This window comes from Bipolaris sorokiniana (assembly GCF_000338995.1).
Source record: "Bipolaris sorokiniana ND90Pr unplaced genomic scaffold COCSAscaffold_1, whole genome shotgun sequence".
In the NCBI taxonomy this organism is placed as follows: domain Eukaryota; kingdom Fungi; phylum Ascomycota; class Dothideomycetes; order Pleosporales; family Pleosporaceae; genus Bipolaris; species Bipolaris sorokiniana.
Window position 1 is genome coordinate 1918246 of NW_006911895.1, and position 24716 is coordinate 1942961.

At 51.3% G+C, this 24716-nt stretch overlaps 9 protein-coding genes across 9 annotated transcripts; 3 read left to right on the forward strand and 6 right to left on the reverse strand.

Annotated features, from left to right (window-relative positions):
• Positions 1-57: 57 nt before the first annotated feature.
• On the reverse strand, positions 58-1032 carry COCSADRAFT_212316 (uncharacterized protein). The gene is made up of 2 exons (XM_007696724.1): positions 150-1032; positions 58-100 (listed from the first exon to the last, which is right to left on the reverse strand). Exon 1 carries the CDS (start codon positions 904-906, stop codon positions 250-252), a length of 657 nt encoding a protein of 218 aa, XP_007694914.1. The 5' UTR covers positions 907-1032; the 3' UTR covers positions 58-100; positions 150-249.
• A 296-nt stretch (positions 1033-1328) lies between these two features.
• On the reverse strand, positions 1329-2069 carry COCSADRAFT_78229 (uncharacterized protein; the record flags this gene model as incomplete). The annotated part of the gene is made up of 3 exons (XM_007696725.1): positions 1329-1562; positions 1618-1981; positions 2026-2069. The coding sequence occupies 3 exons, from the start codon at positions 2067-2069 to the stop codon at positions 1329-1331; spliced, it is 642 nt and encodes a 213-aa protein (XP_007694915.1).
• Positions 2070-2642: 573 nt separating this feature from the next.
• On the forward strand, positions 2643-5319 carry COCSADRAFT_186496 (uncharacterized protein). The gene is made up of 2 exons (XM_007696726.1): positions 2643-4472; positions 4567-5319. Exons 1-2 carry the CDS (start codon positions 2838-2840, stop codon positions 5143-5145), a joined length of 2214 nt encoding a protein of 737 aa, XP_007694916.1. The 5' UTR covers positions 2643-2837; the 3' UTR covers positions 5146-5319.
• A 5-nt stretch (positions 5320-5324) lies between these two features.
• COCSADRAFT_212353 (uncharacterized protein) lies at positions 5325-6439 on the reverse strand. The gene has a single exon (XM_007696727.1). The coding sequence runs from the start codon at positions 6057-6059 to the stop codon at positions 5412-5414; it is 648 nt and encodes a 215-aa protein (XP_007694917.1). The 5' UTR covers positions 6060-6439; the 3' UTR covers positions 5325-5411.
• Positions 6440-8454: 2015 nt separating this feature from the next.
• Positions 8455-9634, reverse strand: COCSADRAFT_32333 (uncharacterized protein). Its single transcript, XM_007696074.1, has one exon. It carries the CDS (start codon positions 9455-9457, stop codon positions 8765-8767), a length of 693 nt encoding a protein of 230 aa, XP_007694264.1. The 5' UTR covers positions 9458-9634; the 3' UTR covers positions 8455-8764.
• A 1681-nt stretch (positions 9635-11315) lies between these two features.
• Positions 11316-12882, forward strand: COCSADRAFT_212399 (uncharacterized protein). The gene is made up of 3 exons (XM_007696728.1): positions 11316-11358; positions 11446-11483; positions 11531-12882. Exon 3 carries the CDS (start codon positions 11581-11583, stop codon positions 12844-12846), a length of 1266 nt encoding a protein of 421 aa, XP_007694918.1. The 5' UTR covers positions 11316-11358; positions 11446-11483; positions 11531-11580; the 3' UTR covers positions 12847-12882.
• A 1-nt stretch (position 12883) lies between these two features.
• COCSADRAFT_212376 (uncharacterized protein) lies at positions 12884-15190 on the reverse strand. The gene has a single exon (XM_007696729.1). The coding sequence runs from the start codon at positions 14892-14894 to the stop codon at positions 13071-13073; it is 1824 nt and encodes a 607-aa protein (XP_007694919.1). The 5' UTR covers positions 14895-15190; the 3' UTR covers positions 12884-13070.
• Positions 15191-16346: 1156 nt separating this feature from the next.
• On the reverse strand, positions 16347-18016 carry COCSADRAFT_131675 (uncharacterized protein; the record flags this gene model as incomplete). Its single annotated transcript, XM_007696730.1, has 5 exons — positions 17813-18016; positions 17453-17756; positions 17186-17398; positions 16810-17127; positions 16347-16765 (listed from the first exon to the last, which is right to left on the reverse strand). Exons 1-5 carry the CDS (start codon positions 17837-17839, stop codon positions 16347-16349), a joined length of 1281 nt encoding a protein of 426 aa, XP_007694920.1. The 5' UTR covers positions 17840-18016.
• A 3090-nt stretch (positions 18017-21106) lies between these two features.
• Positions 21107-22918, forward strand: COCSADRAFT_212420 (uncharacterized protein). The gene is made up of 4 exons (XM_007696731.1): positions 21107-21562; positions 21613-21817; positions 21901-22125; positions 22185-22918. Exons 1-4 carry the CDS (start codon positions 21274-21276, stop codon positions 22768-22770), a joined length of 1305 nt encoding a protein of 434 aa, XP_007694921.1. The 5' UTR covers positions 21107-21273; the 3' UTR covers positions 22771-22918.
• The last annotated feature ends 1798 nt before the right edge of the window (positions 22919-24716 follow it).

Below are 24716 nucleotides of genomic sequence, written 5' to 3' on the forward strand. Positions count from 1 at the left end.
CGCAAAAGAAGATTTGGAATCTTTTTGTATTTTGGAATCTATGATGGTATGATACCCACGAGAAATAGCGACAAGAAAAAAACGCTGAGTATGTCACTTTCTGTTCAAATATGTAAGCATGCTGTGTAGTGAGCGATATGTTTCCTAACATATATATGCTTGATGATGGTATCCCTTGACAAACCTTCAACTCCCTTGCCTGTATGCTGACTGCATTTTTTATCGCCTGCTTATACCCACCACCTCAACTTACTGAATACTCCTCCCCACGCCCTGTCCAATACCCACAATATTCTTATGATCACTCGGATTCGCCGCAGCCTCATACATAACACTAACCGCCTCCTTGTTCAACTTCATATAATCACCCTTGAACGCCAAATAGCTAATCCGCGTCTCCTCCTCGCCACCCCAGTTGTCCTCGAAAAACAGCGCTAGACATCTCGTGGTGCCAAACTTTGCGCGCTTGACTGGAATCTCCTGGACTTCGCTTGTCTGGCTGATTTCAAGCACTTGGGTGGGTTCCTTCTCGCTGGCAGTCTCAAAATCGAGGGCGTCTTCGTTGATGAAGACTTTGAGGGTTTTGGGACATGAGCCGCTTGGGCTGGTGCGCAGGATGATGCTGTGCAGACGTACTTGGCCCGTGAAGGGGACAGTCATGAGGAGTTGCTCATCAGCGCTAGATTTGAGCTCTGGTTGTGGGTCTAGGCGCTGGGCCCATGTTTTCTGGCAGATGGCGCGGCCGCTGTTGGATTCATCTTCGTTGAGGGTGACTAGCTTGGGGAAGTCGATTTGTTCGTAGAGAATGTTTTGTAGGGCGGGTGTGATGTCATCGCTGTGATCATGGCCGTCGCCATGCGAGTGGTCGTGGTGTTCGTCATGGCAGTGCGAATGTGAGTGCGACATGTTTGGGTGCACGTTGGTGGATGTTTGTATGTATGCGGGTCTGGTGTGGATGGTGGGGGCGGGGTAGCTTAGACGAAGCTTTGGTAGCTGGTACCGATGTGATGAAGACTGGGAAGGGAAGATGAACACAAGCAGAGACGCTATTCATATAATTTAGTCTTTCTCATAAATCGCCAAGAGAGATGTGCGGGGAAAGGGAATAGCAACGCATCCAAGGAAAAGATATTCTTCATAAACATGACTCGTCGCGAAGGTTCTATGCACGTGGTAAACGCATCCACCGACCTATAGGCCTGTCTTTGACTAGACACTTGCGTATAGGAATGTTTTTAGACCTGTATTGCCGCCGAATCCTCCATATGATGCTCAGAAACACCCAAACGCCGCGCTCTAATGCCATGCCTACGTCATTGTATACTTCATCAAGCCAACATGGGTTGCGAAGCCTGCTCAGCAGCCCGTTCTTTCGCCCTCCTTGCCGCCCGGTCCTTTGCCATCTGTGCCTTTTCCTCTGGAGTAAATTGCGGTTGTGCCTCAGGCGCGTCAGGCAAAACCAACTTGGCGCCGTTCACCTCGGCTTCGAGGGCCTCGAGTTCGTCTTCGACTTCGTCCTCGTCTTGGTTGGACATTTTGTTCGCAAGCATTTCGCTGATTTCCTGTTGCGCGCACATCAGTATGGTAGTGCAAGGTGAGACAGTTGGGTAGTAATACCTCCTGATACGCCCGAGCCTCTTCGTTCTCCCCAAGAAGCTTCTCGACATTCTCTAGGCCGCCCATTTCTTTGTGAATTTCCTTCAGCACAGCTGTTCCCTGTTGTAACCCGTACAGGACATCTTTCTGCACAAGTGCGAACTCGATATCGCTCGTAAGGACTTCCAGCTGTGCCAGCTGTGAATCTGTCTTGGATAGCAGCGACTCTTGATACTTCTTCCTCCTCAGCGCTAGCTTCGCACTCTTTGTGTCGCCTTTTGCTAGACATTGCTTTGCGATCTCCTTCTCACGATCGGTAACAACAGTGATGCGCTTCTGGTACTGTCGCAGCTTGTCCCGCTGGTTCTTCATGTCCAGGATCGCTCTATCTTATTAGTATCAGCTATGACACACTCAAGAGTGACTCACTTGTCCTGGGCAGAGATTTTGTTAGCGCTATTTGAGTTCCCCATGTTGTTGATGTCTCCATGAGCGTTGGGAGGTGCGCATGCGACCTCGCAGTCGGGTCTCCATGCCTTGGTTGGTGCCGGCAGGTCGCCCGATCATGGGTCATTAGCGCGATACCATGAGCGATTCACTAAGCCCGAAACGAGATACGCTAATCTAATATAGCACAATACCGTCAGAACACAACAAGACAGGAAGCAACTCAGTCGACGAGAGTCTCTTAACATGGATTTACACATAAGATGTAATCGCTCTGACTCGAAGCATTCTCCTGTGGAAGGAGGACCCTTACATGTTGACTTATCACTCCAAGTTGATAGCAGCATTATAACAGCAGTAGTATGGTAGCAAGACAGCAGGTCCGTGTCAAAATGAGCCTGTGGCTATTTTCTGTAGACTCATGTGGATAAAGGGTCTTGTGGCTCTGTCTTTTTCTATGGTAAAGGTGACAGAGGTATCCTGACGGTGTCCTGGCTGACCTCTGAGGAAAGAGAACTCGCGCTAGTGTTATCGATAAGAACCGCGAATTATTTTATGCGCGTCCAGGCTGTCCGCAATCACCGTCGTAACAACTATCGGCAGAGACTATTGTCGCCGACTATCGTCAACCGCCATTCTCAAGCACCATTTCCAAAGGCCATTTTCGGCAGCTATCTTCAATCATCATTGCCAACCGCCATCTCCTACTATTGCTAACCGCTATTTTCAACCACAATCGTCAATGACCATTGTTCACTACTGCTGGTAGCTACATTCACTACACTGACACACTCATGCCGTCAAAAGGCCGGCCCACGCTACAATCTGGCTTGGATAAGGACGTCTACCAGGTGGTCCAGAAATATCTAGACGATAAAGGAGAATCACCGCTGAAGCTACAGGTCCATACAGTATATGAATACATCCAAAAATCGAACTCCAGCTTAAAAAGGCGGCCAAAGAAGCAGCTCGAAGACTCTATTGACCGGGTAATTGACGTCATCCGGGAAAATGAGTCTGGCGATGATGAAGAAGACGAACTAGCTGAGCTCGAGGGAAACTTCACCATGGACGAGCCCAAAGACATTTCTGGCGACTGGATGAACCGCCAGATCGTCAAACAATGGCCCACATCCAAATCCACTAATGGTGAAAAGAGCAAGAAAAGGGACAGCGGCAAATCAAAGGAGGAACGCGATAGCAAGAGGCAAAAACGCGCAGCCGCCCAAGAGAGTAAGATCGAAATTGCAGCACCTACCGGCGTGACCTTGGAGGACCTTGGAGGTGTCGAAAAGGTCAAAGGGCAGCTTAAAGAGCATTTAGTGCTGCCCTTGCTGTGTCCGCAAGAATACGCCAATCGGAAAATCCCTATACCTCGCGGCATACTCCTCCATGGCCCACCGGGATGCGGCAAAACAGTCATCAGTAGGGCGTTTGCGGCCGAGCTCGGCGTCCCATTCGTCGAAATTCTTGGTCCTTCTGTCGTATCCGGTATGTCGGGCGAGTCAGAAAAACAGATTCGCGAACACTTTGAAAGAGCCAAGGAGGTTGCGCCATGCCTAATCTTTATCGATGAGATCGACGTAATCGCGCCAAAACGTGACAGTGCGCAAAGCCAGATGGAAAAGAGAATAGTGGCTCAGTTACTCATCTCCATGGACAGTTTGGCCATGGAGGGCAATGACGGCAAACCGGTCATTGTGCTAGCAGCGACAAACCGCCCAGACAGTCTGGATCCAGCACTTCGACGTGGAGGACGTTTCGACACGGAAATCAACATGGGCGTGCCAAGCGAACCGATGCGCAAGTCAATCCTTCAGGCTCTCACAAGGGGACCGAAGCTATCGCCAGACGTTGACTTCGACATATTGGCAAAGCGGACCGCCGGTTTTGTTGGTGCAGATTTGAAAGACCTTGTGAGCAAAGCAGGAACTTGGTCAATGGATCAGTATCGTTTGGCACTCGAAAAGCAAGCAGCCAGCACAGAAGGCGCCATGGACATAGATGACGAAGCGCTTCCTAGTTCGGAAGCGGTCATGAATAAGTCGATTCGACGGTTGATTCAGCGAGTGAAGGACACAGAGGCTCCACGTCCCGAAGGTTTCGAAGATACAGTCATCTCCATGGAGGCCTTTGAAGCCGTTCTGCCAACAATCACCCCCTCATCGAAACGAGAAGGCTTCGCGACAGTACCAGACACTACATGGCGCGATGTGGGTGCGCTCGGGGGCGTCCGGGAGGAGCTTGAGATGGCCATCTGCGAACCCATCAAAGATCCTGCAAAATTTGCTAAATTTGGCATCTCAGCGCCCACCGGAGTATTACTATGGGGTCCACCAGGTTGTGGTAAGACGCTTCTAGCCAAGGCCGTGGCCGCCGAGTCCAAGGCAAACTTTATCAGCGTCAAGGGACCAGAGCTATTGAACAAGGTAAGTGGACAGACTGGGCAAAATTTCCCTTTGGACGGACACTCTAGCGAATACCCTACTCTTGTATTACATTTTATTAACTTTCTGTGTCTAGTATGTCGGAGAGTCAGAACGCGCGCTCCGCCAAGTCTTCATGCGCGCTCGCTCATCGGTTCCATGCGTTATCTTTTTCGATGAACTTGACGCACTTGTACCGAAGCGCTCCACGGAGCTCCATGAAGCCTCTGCTCGTGTCGTAAATACACTCCTAACGGAACTTGATGGCCTCTCCATGCGAGACGGTATCTATCTCATCGCCGCAACAAACCGTCCCGAGATGATTGACGACGCCATGCTACGTCCTGGCCGTTTAGAAACCCTCCTTTATGTTGAACTTCCCAAGCCAAGCGAACGAGTGGATATTCTCAGGTCTCTCATTCGCAAACGCGGAGTCATAAACCCCGAGCTGGCCGAAATTGGGCGCCAGGACGTTTGTAGAGACTTTTCCGGTGCTGATTTGGAGAGTCTGCTGCGCAAGGCGGGTCAGCATGCCTTCAGGCGGCAAAGTGAGTCTATTGAGGAGTTGGACTTTATCGAGGCAGCGAAGACAGTACGACCTAGTGTCGGTGATGTCCAGAGATATGAGAGATTGAGAGAGAGGTTCGAGACGAAGCTATTCATTCAGAATGAATAGTTTAGTAGTGTTCTTTGAGTCATAGTCTTTTTTCTTAGGTAAACAGATATATCCATCCAGGACTCGCGCGTGGCATAATAGAGACTCATATGTAGTTTAATAGAGCCTCGCGCATCATATGATAAGAAATCGAGGGACATGAGCTTCCACTCAGCCGCATTAAATCCAACCCAGTGTGCATCCCAAACCTGCTTCTTCATAGCCATTGTATCCCCGCATACATATGTATATCTGCTCTTCCTTTACCCAAGCCGTTCTACCAACATCTAAGCATCCATCTTCGGGAACCCAATACTCACCGCTTCATCCACATTTCCAGCCAGCAGAAACTCCTTGATCCAGTTCTTGAAGCCTTTTCCGGTCTTCGTCTTAACTTCTCCAATATCTTTGTGTAGTCCGCTATCACTGCTATCCCCCGAGCTACGCGAGTCCACTTTCTCAGGCGTCAACCCCCTAGTATCGTCGGTGACCGAACCATCCACTTCCTGCGCATGTCGAAACAACGGATGCACATCCTGCGCACATCGACTCAATGGATGCCCCATCATCCCCGTCACATCACCTCCGTCCCTACCTCCAACCCTCCTCTTCGGAAACAACCTCGGCATCACAAACCCTGTCGGCGGCGGCATCATCATCACCCGCACATTCCCCTCACTAAACCCCGCGGCCCGCAGCTCGCTCCGCGCCATCTCCTGTTCCTCGGCCAGAATCTCTCGGATCCGTTCTTGCCTCTTGCAAGCGAAGCACGGAATCTGTGCGCTGGGCTTCTCGCGGTGCTGTTTGTAGCGCGGACAGGCGCGGGCGGCTGAAGGGGTGCGGAAGGAGGGTGGGACGACGAGGGAGCAGTAGGTGCGGTTGAGGAGGCGCGAGTGCGTGCAGTGGCGGTGGCGGGAGAAAGTTTCTTTGCACATGTGGAAATGTTTGTGTGGAAGTTGGTCGAGGATGCGTTTGGTTGGGGTGGTGGGTATTAGGGGGGTCCGATAGGTGAGCGGCGGTTTTCGAGATGAGGCTTTGTTTGCTATCGGATAGATTGGGGTACTTTGTGAAGAAGGACGAGATGGGCGCTGAGGTTGGTATTAAGGGGGTTGGTTGAGGAGCGTCAGCGCTGTGGAGAGAAGCTGTAGCTTGAAGGGAGGGTAAGGAGAAGAGTCATTGTGTTTGTTATGGCTGATTTTCATCGTGATAGCTGATTGTGTGTGAAAGAGCAGGGAAGTGAACGGTGAATTGACACGAAGCTGTAAGCAGTAATGGGTGAAGAGTGAGTTGAGGCATTTGTGCGCATTGATTCAGGCGGTCGTTTGGAGTGACTGCCCAAATTGCACTTTCATCGCACAATAAGCTCTTCAAGACGCTTTTCTACCTCTGTTTACAACAGAGCCATATCCTGCATTGTACTGTAGCTATCAAGGAGGGTGCAACAACAAGTCTGTTCTCATGGTCCCTATACTTGTGGACTTTGAAACTATCATGTCCGCTTGAGAACATCGCTGGATACCAGCCCTGTTCCTGCCCCGTTGCCACACGGCCCGCGTCCAGTCCCTTCGGTAACCCGAACTTACTCCATCCGACACTGCTGCGCGGACCACCTACCTCGCACCACGGAACCAAAGAAATGGACTCATCTCTCAAACATCACAATCCATCAACCACCTCAATCAGGTATCCTCGAAAACCACTGTCGAAGTCTGCGGACACAAGCCCGAGCCAATACCATGACTTGACGAGCAGTGTTGCTCTATATGTGGCGTGATGTTATCCAGAGCATGTCAACTTTGGGCAACTTCGTCCAAGTTGCGTGGATCACTGCAAACAACGCCGAACCAATAAGTTTGCGCTCCCTTCTAAATCACTTTCCCCTTGCGTTTCTGTGTCAGCTTCGCCACCAGAACGAGTGGTTCTGAACATGGGTTTCGGCAAGGAACCACACAAACTTAGGTTGGGCCGCGGAGAAAAACAGCCCACGGAGCACAAATTTCTAGTTTAGGTAATTCGAGGAGAAGAATTATAGGTTAAAGCCAGGTTTTGAGCGACACTAGGCTTGTGAAACTAATCGTCGCCCGTTGTGTCTCGGCCATTTTGAGAAGCTCGTCTCGAGATGTCGTTGCGAGGAGGCGATGTGATTGGTTGAAAGGGGTATCACTGTATTATATAATCACCGGAACGGCGACACGGAGAGTTGGAGCGGAGGTGCTCTCGGAAATACTTGGAAAACGGTTATTGTACCCGCTTTGTAGGTGCAACAGGTTTCTTTGTGTTTCCATTAGTCCGTGTTATATCCATAGTGCTGTTTAAGCATGCCAAGACCGTCTAGGCATGGAAGCAGTGCAGGGGTGACTGTGTGAGTATCTCGATATACAATTCTTTTCGCAGGAAAGAGCAGTATAGGCAAGATGAGGAACTCAATAATTAGGAGAAATTCAAATTACCCTCCAAACCTGGTGGCCTGACTCCTGTCCCCCATCACTGCAACCCCGCCCCAACATTCAAATCTCCCAGCCAAACAGCCATTGGAGCGGACCACAAAACGTCAAAAACATTATAATGCACAGCTGCATAAAAACTAGCCAAACGATCACGATCAACACCCTCGCCCACTTCCCAACAGAGTAATCCCTCATTCCTCCATCGAACACTGTAAACTTCACCTCCGAACCACTCACATCGCTCCCCGTACTTTAACCCCCTGTCAAAGTCACGTTGCACCATCCTTCTCACTGTTTCACCTCCACAACCTTCCCTTTGTAGTAATTCAACAAGGAAAGGTGTGGAAAGTGGGTCCCATATCGGCGAAGCAAACCGGTGCAATAACGACTAGAGAGAGAGCACAAGAAAGAAAGACACTAACTACTACGCGACTGCCACTCCATAGGAAAGGGAAAGGGAAGGGGACGTGGGGAGGGAGGGGGGCGCGGGACGGGGCAATATTGGACCATATGAGTAATTTGACCCGAGGAATTGGGTACGAATATACGTAGGCGGAGAAAAATAAAAATAAACGAGGGTCTGGGTAATGGGGACGGTATTCATTACTAGACGGTGCGTGGGTTTTGGCTGGCGAATCAAGGGCGATGCCGAGATGGAGGAGGGCGGAGCGAGTACGCGCGATGTATTTAGTTTGCAGGATCTGGGCGATCACTTTAGGCTAGGATGGAGGAGTTGTGGATTTGTGGTGTGATACATTTTCTCTTTTCATACGCTAATATATTTTATTGTAACTATTCCAGATAGTACCGTATGCTTGAGATTTCTACACTTGGTCGTTTGGTGAGAAAACGTCTGCTTCAGAAGATGCACGACATCAAAACCCTTCAAAGTAAAGTTTGACAAAAGATTGCTTGTAGGCAATAGTAATCATTGGGACATCACATGCGATCTTCTTGTCAGACAACCTGTCCTTGCTTCCTAATCCTTGCGTCAATGATTGGCGCGAGGAACGGGCCCAGCCTTCCGGACCAGTCATGCGGAGTGTGATGTAAGGATTGTCTACCTAGTTTCATATCACCGCGGCCAAAAAAGAAAGAGCCCACGACTGAATTACACGGCCCAACATGCCTCAGTCATACACTATTCCCGCAACTCTTGGTTTCCCCCTTCTTTCGTAGTTAGAGCGGACTTTTCAATATCGATATCGACTTTCCATCTCTCGTTCCAGCGTGCCTAAACCCCTTGGCCCCTCGGCATTCATGGCACTCTCCGGGTGCCCCAGAATAATCGCCTGTCTGGCGCCGTATACAGCTCCGTCGTCGCCGCTGTCAAGCGGGACCGTGAGATCGCCTTCTCGTTCGCCGCCGCCCTCACCCTCCCACTTGAGGAACTTTTCAAACGCAGCCGTCCCCCGGACACTGCCCTTTTTGTCGTAAAACTGGATCATGCTGCGCATGGCCTCGATCCAGCGCGCGCACTCCTTGCACACAACCATGCCCCTACTGACATAGGTGCGGCGTGTTGGGTCTGCGCATCTTACAGCTGCGAGTTGGTGGTCAGGCAGGGTGGAGTAGTCTAGCTCGACGGTATAGGTGTACGAGCCCGAGCTGGAAACCGAGGTTCTTGGCGCAGATGCGCCCGACCGCCGAGAGCTCGTCGACGCACTGGTATTCGATCGCGAGAGCTGGCCGCTCAGCGAGAAAAAACGTCGTGTGGACGAAGTGCGCTTGGGCGGCGCTGTGGCTGGTGGGGAGACGGGTGGAGAGCCCGGCCCGCGGAGGTTGTTCAGCCGCTGGATGGCCTGGTCGCATAGTGTCCACGGATGCTCATGTGACTCTCCAATGTGCCCGCAGCCATTATGCTGGCTGTAGTTGTGGTAACACATTGCTGTGATTTTCTGGGTCCGGCGTGTCCAACTGTCGCCGATGACGTAATGCCGGTATCGAGTGCGCTTCGCTGTCGCCAAGCAAGGTAGAATCTGCAGGGATCAATGGCGTTGTTCTGCAGTGGAGTGGCCGATATTTAAACTAGCGAGCTCGAAAAATGTAGTGTGTGAAGGGCGTGATTGTAGTCTGTAAAAGAACAGTAAATGGCTGCAACCTCGGGATATTTGAATTCCAAAATGTGCCAGTTGTGACTCCCAAGCTGATCGTTCGCCAACACTCCTATTATGCCCTGGTGCCCTGGTGCCCTGTTTATCGCCGGGCGGTGAAGCGATACGAGCAAGGATGAAGCCAGTCACGTGCCTTCATCGACGTGGCATAAGTAGGGCCAACATTGGGCTGAGTTGATAAACGCCAGTCTTCCAAGAACGTGGAAGCGCCAGCACTCGGCTTATGCATCCCAAATTTAGACTTCTGCGCAGTGTGGAGATCGCAATAGGGGTTGTTGTCAAACTGTCACAGGATGCCTTGTCTTGCGTAGCGCGACAACTGTACTAGGCACGCGCGTCGGTGGTGACAACAGCAAAGAGTGAGTTTTCATTCTTATTATTACTGAGACAACAAACTCACTGATTCTGCCTCTGTTAGGTATACACAACTCATTGCGCCTGGTGTTGCAATGCCTTGCCCAATGACATCATAGCACTTGGGATCCGGTAAAGGGCCGGGCTGCATTCCTCCCTGACATGGCAGGCTAAGCAACTTTGAGTATCTCAACCGTGTCGCGTTGCAAGAGATAAGGGACCCAGGTAAAAATAACAGGTACAAAGAGCAAGGTAGACGTCATTCAGCATCGCGCAAGGGTGTTGGATTTTGAAGCAATGTCCAGACTGTTGATGATGCAGGGATTTGCGGACCCTGTTCGATACATTTATTGTGGTTGGCGCATAATTGCTCAAATGCTCCCCTCCTCGTATCAGTGATAACCGATCAGTGGCGAAGCCTTTTCTGATTTGCTCCAACAGACTGAGGTCATTGGTCTACATCTGGAAGGTTTGGCCGTAGGGCAAGCAGCACGAAAAGATCTCATATGCTTCCACCTCTTTAAGTAGGTAGAAACCACCTAGACACGACGTCTCATCGTTCTAGTTGGTCCAGATTACAGTACTAGTTGAGCTCTTAGATTCCTCATTGCGCATGGCGTGTCAACTCAGGGTACAGATGCGTGAGGAAAGTTTGGGCTGTATTCGACCAAGTCACTACCGTTCCCCACCATTTCAGACCCACCTGGTCCCTGCATAAAACGGCGATGCACGAAAATTCTAACCAACACTGTCGATCTAATGTTCGGGGCTCATAGAGCGCCATTGAGGTTCTTTCGTTATGCCTACCAAGCAGTCACACCATGTGGGTTTCAGGAAAGAGCTTTCTAAACTCAATCGCGACATGCATTGGCCAGTCAGATTAAAGGAGTTCTTTGCTCCCATAGTAAAAAAAGGATCTGAGACTCTGTCTGTGAACTGATTGGCCCTATAAGCATGTTGAGAAGCAACTCGCTGCCACATCTGTCACAAAGGTTAAAATCTTGGCATGGTGAAGAAGAGTGCCGTGGCGCCTGTTGATACCAATACCCCGTCTTGACATTGATGCTTGATGGGCAGCTGACATGATGTAGATCTTCGATGCAGTCATCATATTAGGTCGTCGAGGCGAAGTTTGGGCTGATCAAAGGAAGAGATAGGGCACCTTCGTACTGGAAAATAGCTCACTCTCTGGACCAAAGCCAACAGTGGTGACTGGTGCGGAAAGCAAACCTTACCAAAAGATATCCCTTGTTATGTTGAAACACCACAGCCATCACAGGATGAGAATCGGACAGCGAAAATTACCCTTTTAGGACAATGTAAGCATCGCAATCCATCCAATGGCAAACGCCTGTTGAACCACACGAGGCGTCATGGCGTGGCTCAGACGACTGACAAAGCCCAAGGCAACAGGAGGGTTAAGCACACGCTAGCGATCAAAGCGGTAAATACACATCACTTCTCAGAAGTCAGTTACTAAGTCCATCCAAGAGGATGCACTCGTTTGCGTGCCACAGGTATCCAGATGGCTTTTGAGCTACATGAGGACCTGTGGACTTCCACCCGCAGCTGATGCCCTCTCTATAGATCAGCTCATGCTTCGCCTCCACGAAAACGATCAAGGCCTCCAGTCCAGAAATGTGCTCGAGAAGTATAAAGAAAGAGTGAAAGGAAGGCCACAATGGCATACCCCATCACAACAACAGCCAGCATCGGAGTCTAACAACAAGTCCAACACCAATTCTCCCCATATTGATATCCAAGTCCTCTCTCTTGGTCAACAACCCAAAATGTCCCTCACCATCCGCAAAGTCCTCATCCCAACCCACGGCGACCCCTCCGTCGTCACCCTCACAACCTCCACGCTCCCCAACCCCTCCTCATCAGAAGTCCAACTCAAAACCCTCTACTCCAGCATGGGCGGCAGCGACATCCTCATGCGGCAGGGCATCTACCCTTTGCAACAAAAAGCGCCCTTGACCCCAGGCTACACGCTTATCGGGCGCGTCTACAAAAACGGGTCTCGCGCTAAAAAGTTCAACGAGGGGACGCTGGTCGCGTGTCTCTGCGTATACAATGGCCAGGCTACGTATAGTAATCAACCCGAGAAACATCTAGTGAGAGTGCCGGAAGGAGTGGATTTACAGCAGGCAGTCGCGCTGGTGCTGGATTGGAGTACGGCGTATGGACTTGCGTACCGTGGTGCAGAGATTACGCCGGGGAAGAGGGTGTTCATACATGGGTTGAGTGGGAGCGTAGGGTACGCGCTGCTGACGTTTTGTAAGAAGCAAGGCGCGAGTGTGTATGGTACGGCTGCGGCGCATAATCATGCTGCGGTGCGGGAAGCTGGCGCCACACCGTTTGTGTACACGGATAAAGAGTGGATGGGCGTTATGAAGGCCATGGGCGGCGCGCATGTCGTGTACGATGCGCTGGGATTTGCGTCGTGGGATGAGAGTTGGAGTATTTTGTCCTCTGACGAGGGCCATCTGGTGGGCTATGGCGGGAATCTAAATTCGCTGAATGGAGATAAGCCGCGGGGCAATAAATTGCAGATTGCGAAGTTGCTGGCCAAGGGGATGGTGCCGTTTTGTCCATATAGGACGTCTTTTTTCTATATTGATAGGGATCAGAAGACGTATAAGCCGAATTTGGAGGCGTTGTTTGAGATGCTGGCCAAAGGGGAGATTAAGGTGCCGGTTAGGAAGGTGTGGAGGTTGGAGGAGGTGCCTGAGGCGCATCGGGTTTGGGCAAAGGGGCCAGGAGTTGGGGTTGTTGTGGTGAAGGTGGCGGAGGATGGGATGTAGGTTGGGATAAGTAACGATATACCAATGCAGACATTGTAAGCAAAGCATTCTATTGTATGAAATTAATGACAGGACACTAGACCACAGCGTGTTGACTGATACCGAGATAAGGGTATTAACAGTAAGAGATCAACAAGCAATTAAAACAGACCCTCGACCAAGAACTCATTCCCCGTTTCGTATCCCTGCACCATCACTTATCAGCATATTCTCCAACGCTCCATCTACGGGGCCTCATTAACTGCAGGCACAAAAGCCTCCTCCTCCTCCTGCATTCCCATAATCACCTCCTGGTTGATTGGCTTCTGTACCGTTGGCGGCTCCTGAGGCGCAGGCTGAGCTTCCGGCGGCGTAGGCCTCAACCCACTCATGAAAATCTCATCCGCAATCTCAATGCCCAACGGCACACCTCCAATCGGGAACAAGCCCTCACAACCCTCACGCGTACCCTTAGTCGAGTACCTAACATCTTCCACATTCTGGAACACAGTCGCGCCATTGGCATCGACGGCGTAGACATCCTTTGTCGTCGTGGGGATGAGGATATCGCGGGCAGCTGCTGCATCGAAACGCCAGTGGACGCCGAGGAAAATTCGCGAAATGGCATTTTCAAACATGAGTTCCCAGGCTGAGTTAAAGTGCCGCACGATGCGGGTGCGTACGATACCAGGCTGATCCTCGATTAAGGCAGTGGGATCGTAGGGTTGGCGTAGGTCACGGCTTAGACCGTTTAGCTCCTCGGATACTACCATGTCAATGGCAATGTTGTCTGGCTCGTCGTCGTTCCATGTTCCTACACGGCCGTTGTAATATCTGCGCACCATTTGGAACACGGCGCCGCCAAAGGTCGCGTGGCCAGATGGGTAGGCGGGGAACGGCGGCTTGAATGGGATGTCGTTTGTGTTTGTGGCAGGCGCACCGAGTGTGAGCCAGAAAGGATCTCCGTGGTCTGGACGCCCGTCATCACGGACGCCAGACAGTGGACGCCAGAATTCAAACTCCCATTTTTCCTTCCAAGAGAAGATGCCTGCGTCGGCGCAAGCGACGTTGACAAGGCCAAAGAGGCGCGCGAAATCTGCGTTATTAACCTCACTGTTTGCAAGGTCATCATCTTTCTTGTAAGTAACGGCGATACGGCGTACTATCTGGTTGTATTGGCGAGGTGGTGTACCGATAAGGTTTGAGCCGTCATACGCCCAGAACATACCTTGTACCGTCTGGTATGGAGTGCGCTTGGTGGAGTTGAGATCACTGGCGCCTCCCATGGCAATTGCGACGCGGATTGAGTCATCATACTCGGCCGACTCGTCCGCAGCAGAACGTAGGCCTGGCGGATCGGCAAGGATGTGTTCGGTCTGGGTAGCGAAACGCTTCGCAGTCTTGCCGTAGAATGGGGCGTGATACTGGCGGAATGGTCTCTTAGGCCCATTGGGATTGTTGGGGTCTACTGGGACTAAGACGACAGGGTGGGTAGGTTCGTCATTGAATCTGTAGCGGCCGGGTGTAGGTTGGTAACCTTCCTGTGATGCACCTGGTGCATGGAAGAGGAGTGCAAAGAATACATCTGCCACGGCTTCACCAAACAAGAAACTGGCTGAAGCCCGGTCCACACCACCGGGTGCTTCCGCAGCTGATCGGTCAAGAACCAGCCCGAGCTGTGCATAAGCGTTGTCGGAGATGTTGGTAGGCGGCATATCAGGCTTCATATACAACAAGGAGAGCATCTTGAGAGAAGCTCCAGCCACGGCTTGACGAGCATCATCCGCTCCATTGAGGTCAGGGAGACGGTACGCGGCATTCTCAGCATTGGGAGTGAGAAACGTCAGGATGTCAGCCGAAGGGTTGATAGCAAAATAGGCGTCGTGAACTGCCAAGTGCAACATGCCTAGAGCTCTGGCAGATATGGGTGGTCCCGTCTGAGGGCCTCCCACAGTATGTGTTACACGGTTGAGCTCTAATCCGACATGGTTCCAGTAGAGTACATAATTCGTATTGTACTCTTCTGGTTCATCGATCCTGGGGAGCGGAATGGGTGTAATTGGGTCCATTGTAAGCGTGATGGTGGGTGAGATTGTAGTGAATTGTTGAGTTGTGATGATTGTGATGCGATTGAAACGCAGGAAACCACAGAATATATAGACAATTTTGAGTCTTCTCTTCCTCAAAGGTCCTAGGTAATACCTGTCCTTCCGAATAGCCAACCCGCCACTATCAGGTGAACCGTTCTCAAGCCACACTGTTACGGAGGACTGTCATCTTCATGCCAGGGGCGCAAGTCAGACACGAGACCACAGCCGTGTCGTAGCGTTGTGGTGAACCATTGTCCTTATTCGAACATTGTGCTAAGCTACAACCAAGACGTGTCTAGAAGGATCAATTTGGCTGCTCACACTTGGCGTGAACCACATGTGATAAAGAATTCGCTGCCGACTTGTAGAAGCTGAGGTGGCTGAAGCTGACTGGGTAAATTTTCGATGGTCAGATCTGACGTATTCCCTCAGCTGGTAGGGGGCCGCATGACGGTTCTGGGACTTCGCAGCCAATACGAGCAATTTTGAGCATTCACATCGGAGGACCTTCGTATCGCGAGGCGTAGAATAGAAGATGTGAGATGCGACTTTGGCGCTTGCTGATGTTTTGTTAGATCATCTTATGGCTGAGAGAAGTCAGCGAGAGCCAGGTCCCCGGAATCCGGTGGTGCAATGATGCGCCATCCCTACAGCCGACATGGGGCAAGTATAACGCGCAAACGGCGTCGATTGCGTCCACTGTAATACGAATATCCAGGCTTTGCGAAACCCTACCAATTGCATATGCAGCGCAGTAAGTGTGAGAACGCAAATGAATCTCAGATGGTGCTGAGGCTGAACATCTACATTCTGGACAGCCTTGAACCTGCATCTTCGCTGCATGCATGCAAGCAGCAAGTGGCGGGATGATCCCCGTTGCCAAAATGCAGGTCAAAGGTGGGTCTCAATCTGTCGTCTGACCCACACGATCAATCTACCCCCACGTGGGAAATGTGCTGCTATGCCTCGACCTGTTGCGATTTTATGGTAATCATGTAAGCATGCCGCACTAAGAACACGGCGAATGACTTTTGCGAAGTCAATTCGTGCTTCCTTTCAATATGCTTGCGCATTTCAGACAACCCATGCCGAGACATGGGCCTAGCAAGGAAGCTCAGAGCGAGGGGCGGAGTGTGAGACAAGTTCACTCCATCAGGAGATGAGACGTGTGCACCATGTAAGTAGGCGGTATGAACGTGACTGGGAATGGTGGTGGCTGGAGGACGAGAGGTGAGAGGATGAACCTTGTAAACAACAAGAGGCAATAATGTAGATGCAAAACAGGTCAGATTTCATTCGGACAAAATGATCTGCATTTACTTTGGCCTTGCTTACGGATCAAAAATCGGATATATTGAAACACGTCTACCACTGACGTGACTGAAGTTGAGTTCTGACACTCTGATGGCAGCCTGATGATAAGTGCTCGTCTTATTTGGCCTCTTTGAGCAATGCCTCTGCAGTAGCGTCTTTTTGACTCACGCTGCCACTTCTCTCTGCAGGCTTGAGCTTTCCTGAAGGAGGGGCTTCGCCACTGCTCTGAGCGGCATTCTTCAGCCTCTCGGTATCGGCAGGGTTAGTGTCCTGCTTCTTCGCGTCCTTTTCATCATCGTCGCTATCGCCAAGACTGAAGGGATCATGCTCATCGGGTTCTGGGTTCGGCGCTACAGATGTCAGAGGCTGCCACTTCTTGCCGCCTGACTTTCCTTGGCTCCCCGGGTTGCTGGGTGATGGGTTGCGGTAGAGCGCGTCGACCTCGTCAACAGGACCGCTCTGGGGAGGCGAGACAGGCGTTGGTTTGAAGAGATCGGGGTTAGCATGAGGGCGGCTCGAGGATCGCTGGGGCACTGCTATGTGTTAGTGGTGCCGGTGATGTAGAGGCATAGTAGCCTACAGTCGTTGTCCCGCAGTTCCAGCTTGGCGAAGTCGTCGCCAATCACCCGGTTGTCAGCGTCGTAACGGTTGTGGTCTGCCGACCTCCGCTGCTCGGCTGACTTGCGGATACCGTGCATCTGATCCGACTGCGAGGGGCCAAAGTTTTGTCGCTGTTGTGGGGGCGCGGTTCGGCCCGTGTATTGGGGGTTGCCGTACCGATCGTATTCTTCCATTTCGCCGTCGAGCTTCTTGGTGAAGTTGCTGATCCATTTGGTGACTGTCTGCTGCGTCTCCTTGAAACCTTGCTCAATGTTCTTGCGGATCTCGGGGAGGTCGTCTGCAATTTGTACCGTTAGCCGTCACAGCGGGCGCATAGGGTACAGGCAGGGGCCCACCATCGAAAAAGCTGTACTCGCGCTCAGGTTCGCCCTGCCGCTGGTGACTCCCTTGCTGTCGTGGCCGTTGGGGGCCAGAGCCACCCTGGCTCTCGTAGTGCTGGGCGAGTTGCCGCGCAAAAATCTCGTCCTGCTCGAGCTGACTGCGGGGCTGGGGGCGCGGTGGCTGCGGTGGAGGCGCTTCTTCTGCCTTGAAGTTGGGATCCGACATGCCTGGGGTTGTCAGTACGCATCCCGCTCAGGGGCATCGCTAGGCGGCCAACATACTCAGCAGTGCGTTGAAGGCAGGCTCAACTTTGCCTCCACTGGCAACCAGCACGGCCTTGATGACATTGCTGTCGACGGTGGGGAAGGCCTCAATCAGCGTGTTCTGTGCCTGGACCTGGGGGTCGACAGGCCGGGGGGGCTTCTGGGGAGGAATCTCGGTTGCCTCTTCGTTGAAGCGCACGCCAGGCTTGGGCGACTTGGAGGCAGGAGGCGGTGATGCAGTATGCTCGGCGGTTGAAGCAGCGGGGGCATCGTTGTCGTCGTCAAAGTCGAGCTCACGCGCCGTCGTTGGGCTCTCTGGAGGCTGCAGCAGTTGCATTAGTGGGGGAGAGGCGTCGCAGCATATCGCTTCCTGCTCACTTTTTCTGTGTTGACCTTTTCCGACATTGTTGGGCGCGGCGATACTTGTGTTGTCTGTGACGGGCAGTGTGTAAGGTTGATGAGGTGGTGTTGGTACGTATACACAGACGTGTATGTGTGTATAAATGTATGGGTGTGTATGCACGTGTGTTGTATGTCAATGTCCAACGGTGCTGCGTGCTCAGGACGGCAGGCTCGACCTTGGGCCAATGCTGTGCATGGGACTGTGGCTTGGTAGGTCTCGCCGCCACTGATGACGTTTCGCGCCAAGTGGGGCTCTCACCCCGCACCGCACTGCTCTCACCTCCCTGTGCATCTACTACACTACACAGTACACCTATGTAGTAGTACATATACAGACTTGCACAACCACTCGGCGCTCTCCTCTCTTCAGGAGAAACTAGGGAAACCGTCTTCAATGGATGGGACATCATAACGCCGCATTCCGCACTAGCTATTGGGCATCAATCATTTTTCCCGTTGGTCATGTGTTCAACACATACACCCCCCTCGAATATCTCCGCTGAGGCAGCTTCTCCCACGGCCCACTCCCTGAAGGTGAAACCATGACAGCATACGGCGACCAGAATGTGTGTAACAGGATTTCGAATCATCGAAATTGTTGCCAGATTCCGAGTCAACTATCCCAGCCATGGGACAGTATTCTTCTGTTCAAATGAGACCTTAACCTCTTTCGTGTTCCAAGAGACGACGCGAAAGAGTCTATTTTGTCACACCGAGGCATATCTTGGGCTGTTTACATGACTTCAGCTCAACATTGTTGAAGCAGCCTGCTAGACTTATCCAGTATGGTTGCTGTCACGATGCTCGATAGAGTTTACAAGTCTGGTCAGCATAGGCACAGCTTAAGCTCAGCGAAGTATGGGGATGGAAACAGGCGTGCCATTGTGATATCAGCGTTGTTGTTGGCTTGCTTGGTCAAGGCAAAGAGTACCGCATTATGACTAGTACACCGGGCGGAAGAGCCGGGTTCCATATTGTAAAACTCCGAATATCAAATGTTTAGGTTTCCGGAAACAATAATGACGAATGTGGGCAGGACCATGCATCGCGCCATGCTGCACCTGCATACAATTCTTCTTTAGAGTATTCTAGAGCTGAAGGGTCCACCGCTATCGATGTAAGGACCCTCGAGTACTGTATACAGATCGGCGGGGCGAAGCTTTTGCTAGCTTCGACAGAGAAAAGTGGGTGGTTGGCTATGTTGAGTTATCTTATGATAATGTTGGTCAATGGGACGCCACATATTTTTCTGTTAGCTCGCGGATGATAATCAAGGTTCAGGCGGAGTGCCCCGAGTGCGCCATGGGAAAGCTCCATGAGTACAAGGGCCGATTCAATGAGGTTAGAGCGTGATGACGGGCACAGCAAGCGACCGACTTGAACAGTAGCAGACGACGGACTCGCCCAGACCTTATTAGAAACTTCACGTGTGATACACTCTTACGTGATAGTCTCTCACAGTGCTGAAGGCACACAGCACGGCGTAGAGGTTGGATTTCCTCCGGTCCACGATCGGCCGTGGCCAAGGCTGGTCATGGAGCTGTGACCAGTCCCCACCCAACGCCTGTCTCCAGTCTTGTCTGCAAGCTTTTTTTTCTCCGTAGATGGAGATGCGCAGCAGGGCTTCTCCATCTCGGTTCCACATCACCGGCTCCTCGGAAACCAAGTACTTACTACAAACAGCCTTGGTGCATGTGTCTTCAGTATGCATGCCCGCCAACTGCAAGCATGTCTGCATCCGTATTCTGCCCTACGGACACGAAACAGCAAGGTGACAAGATAATTCTATGCCGGCCAAGACGCGTCACTGGTTCTGTTAGCGCAGCCATTCTCGTGTCTGCGATCTAGAAGTCATTCGGGAGGATTATGGGCGGAGGTTATGCTTAGGGTAATTCTCCTTATTCTGTAGATTTGCGGGTCTGAGCAACGCTAATTGGCTGACCAAAATACCATTACAGGAATAGTGTAGAGTAACTTTTCCCTTCCCTCCGTCTTCCAGGGCAAGCTTGACGCTGTTGCCAGCCGGCTCCTCCGTGCCCGGGCTGAAGCGTGTTTCACGCGCACCCATGTTCCCTGTGGACGCATTTGCGCGACCTTGCACCTCAGCAACCTTGGGCCTGCGCTAGTCGCCTTGTTCAGTATGTACATTTGCCTCTACTCTGTTCACCAGCCTGGAGAAACCTGCCATGGTGGGTCACGTCTCCATATTACAGCCCCTGACTGCTTCCTTTGCCGCGCGTAGAACCGAACTGATGGATAGTGACAACAGCGCTTTACCCACATCCTCGGATGGCGCATGCATCTCGTCGATCACATGTGCCCACACCATATGGCTACTTACTTACATACACACGTCTATGTACATACGCTGCTACATATGTATCCTACCCTACACCTAGACTCAAGTCTGCATCGACCGTTTGCCGGTACGGGCCACAAAAAGCCACTGGCCGATTATGTCGTGTGGCTCCCAAAAGCAACTTGCCCAAACGACAACATTTGCTTGCCAGGCACGCTCATCTCCTGGGGCTTACCATCGAGCTTCCACAACCAAGTTTTGTGCGAACCAAACTTAGGCTTCCGCAGAGCATGGATGCTAGACTAATTGCTGGTCGCGGAGATCTCACCGCACCTATCAGGCAAGTCGCTAGCAGCTAGACAACAGCAGCCCTTTCACAAGCTACTGCAAATTTGTCTACTATGATGCTGGTACCGGGGCGCGCTATTGTCTTGGACTGTGCTCACTGAGCCGCTACGCGTGTCATAACCGAGTACTCAGCTCTCAATCTTTTCTCCGCTGTGGGTTATGGTAATGCACGCTTAGGATTCGTCTTGATTGCGAAAGCTTCATATCCTAGACAGAAACACCATGCCGCGGCGAGTGACACGCATGCTGGACCATTTGCAACGGCGATTCTCACTGATCCGCAAACTTTGTAAATCCCCCACAAACGGGATGACCTTCCTCTTCCCCCATCCCGGCTTGGTTTGTTGCAGGGCGACGCTAATCGGATGGGATCCGTGCCGAGTGCAGGTCGAGCGAGGCACTTCACCGAAAACGTTTAAACCATCGGAGCTGTCGCAAGACGGCCGCCACGATTAACGAAAGGATCAACCGTTGGGCTCCATCGAATCCACAGATGTAACAGTCCAGGCCAATCGAGATAGCTGCTGCTCCATCTCTTAGCGCGCATACGAGAGCGTGGAACCTTATACTGACTCGATAGTTTCCAAAGTCGCCGCTTCATCTCCTGCATTCTCCTAGTTGCCGCTGTGATGGAACCTAGTCCAAGAGGAGACTTGGCAGACCCTTTGCCATCTGCCCTGCCAACTTCTCTTATCACACATCAATCGGATATATCTGGTATCCTGCTGGCAAGCGAGCTCTCAGGTCCTCAAGTCGTCTTCTCGACTGCTCACCCCCGATACCCCACACCATGAACCGTGAATTCCGGGATAATCCGTCGTTCAAGGCCTGGGGTCCCTTTATCTCACCAAATTACCACAATGAGCCCATCACAAGATCCGACATTATCATCGCGTCCACAGTATGGGCGCTCACATTGGTCAACATCATCATCGCCTGTTTTCTGGCCGTCAAGCAAACCAAGGAATCACGAGCCCCCCTTCAGAGTATATATATTTGGATGATATGGATGGAAATGGCCGTCTGTTTTGTCATGGGACTTGAATGCTATCTGCATCTGCTCAAGTTCATCAGTCCAAGTATGTATCATATGATTGCAAGTCTGAATGTTCTGCTAACATCCAATTAGGTTTCGCCTTTTACTTCACCATCCTGTTCTGGTGGTGTATTCAGGTCCAATTACTGCTGCAAATCATTATCAACCGTATTCGTGTCATTGTACCGGATCGCAACCGTGGTAGATGGATCATGATCGCAACAGCTACATTCGTCACAGCCATCAACATCAGTGTGTTTAACATCTGGATTCCTGCTCGGCTACAGACCAACTCTACGTAAGTTGCCATCCGACTCCTGCGTTTTGTGTCCCATTACTTTTGGTTTGGAATTTCAAGATCCTGAGCTAACGCCAAGACAGATATCACATTGTTAACGAATACTGGGATCGTATTGAAAAGGGTCTCTACCTGCTTGTCGACGCCGTACTCAACTGGTTCTTCTTGAAGACTGTCAAGGAAAACCTCATCAAGAACGGTCTCACCAAATACAACTCACTCGTGCGCTTCAACCAGAAAATCGTCGTCCTCTCACTGCTCATGGACGTAATGATTATCGGCGCCATGTCGATCCCAAACTCCTTTGTGTGAGTCTACTTTTCGCTTCATATCGCGAAGCCACTGTATTAATACCGCATTGCAACAGCTACATCCAATTCCACCCGCTCGCCTATATGGTCAAACTCAACATCGAAATGACAATGGCCAACCTCATCAAGCGCATTGCAATCTCCGCCTCGCGCAAGACTGGCATGCACTCCATGGCACAAGAATTCCGCTCCTCCTCCGAAGTTTCCACCGGCCACCACACCGGCAGCGCATACCACCGCACACAGCGCGCCTCAGTGCACGAGCTCTCGAGCTTTGTCAGCTGCGACGCCGACACCAAAACCGGCGACCGCGACCGCATCGTCAGCTTCGCGCCCGTCGGCAACCAGATCAAGAAGACGCGCGAAGTCATCATCCGCAGCGAGGTCAATCCGTATTACCAGAAAGACAGCACAGAAGTTGAAATCACTAGCGGCGGCGCCGCACTGCATCACCGCACTAAATCCGGCAGTGGCGTCGTGGTCGAGGAGCGCGTTGTCGCGCGCCGCAAGAGCATGGAGAGTATAGCCGAGGGCAACGAGAGCGTGAAGAGTACGGATGCGAATAGCAAGAAGCCTGATGAAAGCGATGATGAGACTGCGCTTGTGGGGAATAAGGCGTGGTGGCCTCGTGGGGGAGAGTAGTGAACTTTCACGCGTGCTTGGCTCCCTTCCCCTTTTTTCTCTCTTTTGTTTAGACTAGAAGAAAAAATCATCTGCATCACATTTTTTCCTCACGCCTAGCTTTGGTTACTATACCAAACGCATGTAATTTGGCTAATTTCTATTGAGCATCGCAATGAAGCGTGGGACTGGAATCTGTATATACCCTGTTCTTCTTTTTTTTGTTTTCAACATCCTTGCGCCTATGTATACAGTTTGAGAGATGCATTAGATAGACTACATACTACGAAGCGACGCTAAACTCCCTCCAGCATTGATGATTCGTTCTTGCGTACCTGTTTCTTTCCTTCTTTCGCATGCATACTTACATACATCTGCGTTTTCCTCTTACTACCCCTCATCAGAAAAAGAAAATATAAAGTACGTAACCCGGCATTGTGAAACATTCACCCCGCACTTCCTCCCCCCCCTCCTTTCTCTTTGCACATCGTGCATCCTGCATCCATCCCCTATCATCTCACATCGTTCTCCATCCCAGCCCTCACCATCCTCTTTCGGGCGCCGAGGCATGTTGCTATACATGGTTTGATATTCGCTCATATCCCCGGCCCCGAGACAGGTAGCCAACTCTCCCCCCTTCCTATCGGCCCGCAGATCCCTGGCTTGCAATTCCGTAGGTTCCGCTGCGGCGCGCGTGGGCGATTGCGTGTTTGGTGCGGGGTGGCGGTCGAGGGGAGGGACGGGGGGCAGGTGCGCCGGGTGGATGGGGAGGTGTGTTTTGGATGGGCCAGGAGACGGTGGAGGGAATGGGTATTGGATAGCGGAGGTGTGGAGGGATGGAGGGAGGGATGGATGGGGTGGGTGTATTGTGGTGGTAGGGAGTGCTAGGGGTAAAAAGGGAGGGTAGGGCTGAGTGGTTTGCCTTATTTTTACCAATGGGTTGATGTGGTAAGAGCTAGGGGAATTAGTGTTATGACATATCGTGTTGCGTTTTAGTCTTGCTATGTTTACAAGCTTGACGTTACGAGAAGAAAACGCACGGTGCTGTTGAAAGAGTGGTCTATCTTCTGCTTCAAGCTTTTTGCTGTGGTCGTTCTGGACATTGGTGCTAAAGATGCCAAGTTCTGCGGTTGGAGATTCTCACTGATTCAGAACAAATAGTGATGTTGCGTTGAGAGGTATGAGCGATGCTGCTACTTCTGTTTCGACAATATCTCAAGAGACATGGCAAGAGGCTCGAAACTTTACCAATCGTATCTCTTCTTTGAGAATGCAATTGAGAAGCCAAAACGCATATTACTTTTGCCAGTGTTATTGTGGTAATAGATCGACTTCCTCTTTTCTGTAGGAAAGTTTCACTCCACACTCTAAATCCTGGACATATAGGGTTGATCTTTTTCATTTAATATATTGGGTTTCGGAAATTCGAGTGATCAACGCATCGTACTAACAAACATAAACGTAGGTTTGCCAGTAACTATTATTTCGTGCGTGTGTGAGTTTCTCAGTCGAACTCGAGCGGGATCTGCGTAGAGCAATGAATCTTAGCGTCAGGACATTGGCCGATATCAGAATTCATCTTTTCTCTCTCAACACATGAGGTATGTACTCTTTCACACATCAAAACACGACGGCCATGGGGTGTGGTCGTATTGGTGTACAAGTGAGGCTTGCTGACAACTGGCTGAAGGTGAGTTCAAGGATTTGCGTTGACGAGTCAGATCCATGATGTTCCGTAGGTCTGTCTGAGAATTCGCCCGAGAATCCTTGACGTTTCCCCAGATTGGTAGTTCTTCTGACAGGTCTGTCACCATATAGTAGTATCGGCCGTAAGCCACTCGCACTGATGCGTAATGTCCATGACTCCTTTTTGCTGGGCGGGTATACTTAGGTACACCCCACTTTGGTTATACTGTACCGCTATCGCACTAACCGAAAGAAAATACGCCACATCAATCGAGCTCGTA

Coding starts and splice junctions, on each gene's coding strand:
- COCSADRAFT_212316 (XM_007696724.1), bottom strand. CDS start 906: ATGTCGCACTCACATTCGCACTGCCATGACGAACACCACGACCACTCG.
- COCSADRAFT_186496 (XM_007696726.1), top strand. CDS start 2,838: ATGCCGTCAAAAGGCCGGCCCACGCTACAATCTGGCTTGGATAAGGAC. Junction 4,473..4,566: donor GACCAGAGCTATTGAACAAG/GTAAGTGGACAG, acceptor TTCTGTGTCTAG/TATGTCGGAGAGTCAGAACG.
- COCSADRAFT_212353 (XM_007696727.1), bottom strand. CDS start 6,059: ATGTGCAAAGAAACTTTCTCCCGCCACCGCCACTGCACGCACTCGCGC.
- COCSADRAFT_32333 (XM_007696074.1), bottom strand. CDS start 9,457: ATGTGTTACCACAACTACAGCCAGCATAATGGCTGCGGGCACATTGGA.
- COCSADRAFT_212399 (XM_007696728.1), top strand. CDS start 11,581: ATGAGGACCTGTGGACTTCCACCCGCAGCTGATGCCCTCTCTATAGAT.
- COCSADRAFT_212376 (XM_007696729.1), bottom strand. CDS start 14,894: ATGGACCCAATTACACCCATTCCGCTCCCCAGGATCGATGAACCAGAA.
- COCSADRAFT_212420 (XM_007696731.1), top strand. CDS start 21,274: ATGAACCGTGAATTCCGGGATAATCCGTCGTTCAAGGCCTGGGGTCCC. Junction 21,563..21,612: donor GCTCAAGTTCATCAGTCCAA/GTATGTATCATA, acceptor ACATCCAATTAG/GTTTCGCCTTTTACTTCACC. Junction 21,818..21,900: donor CGGCTACAGACCAACTCTAC/GTAAGTTGCCAT, acceptor ACGCCAAGACAG/ATATCACATTGTTAACGAAT.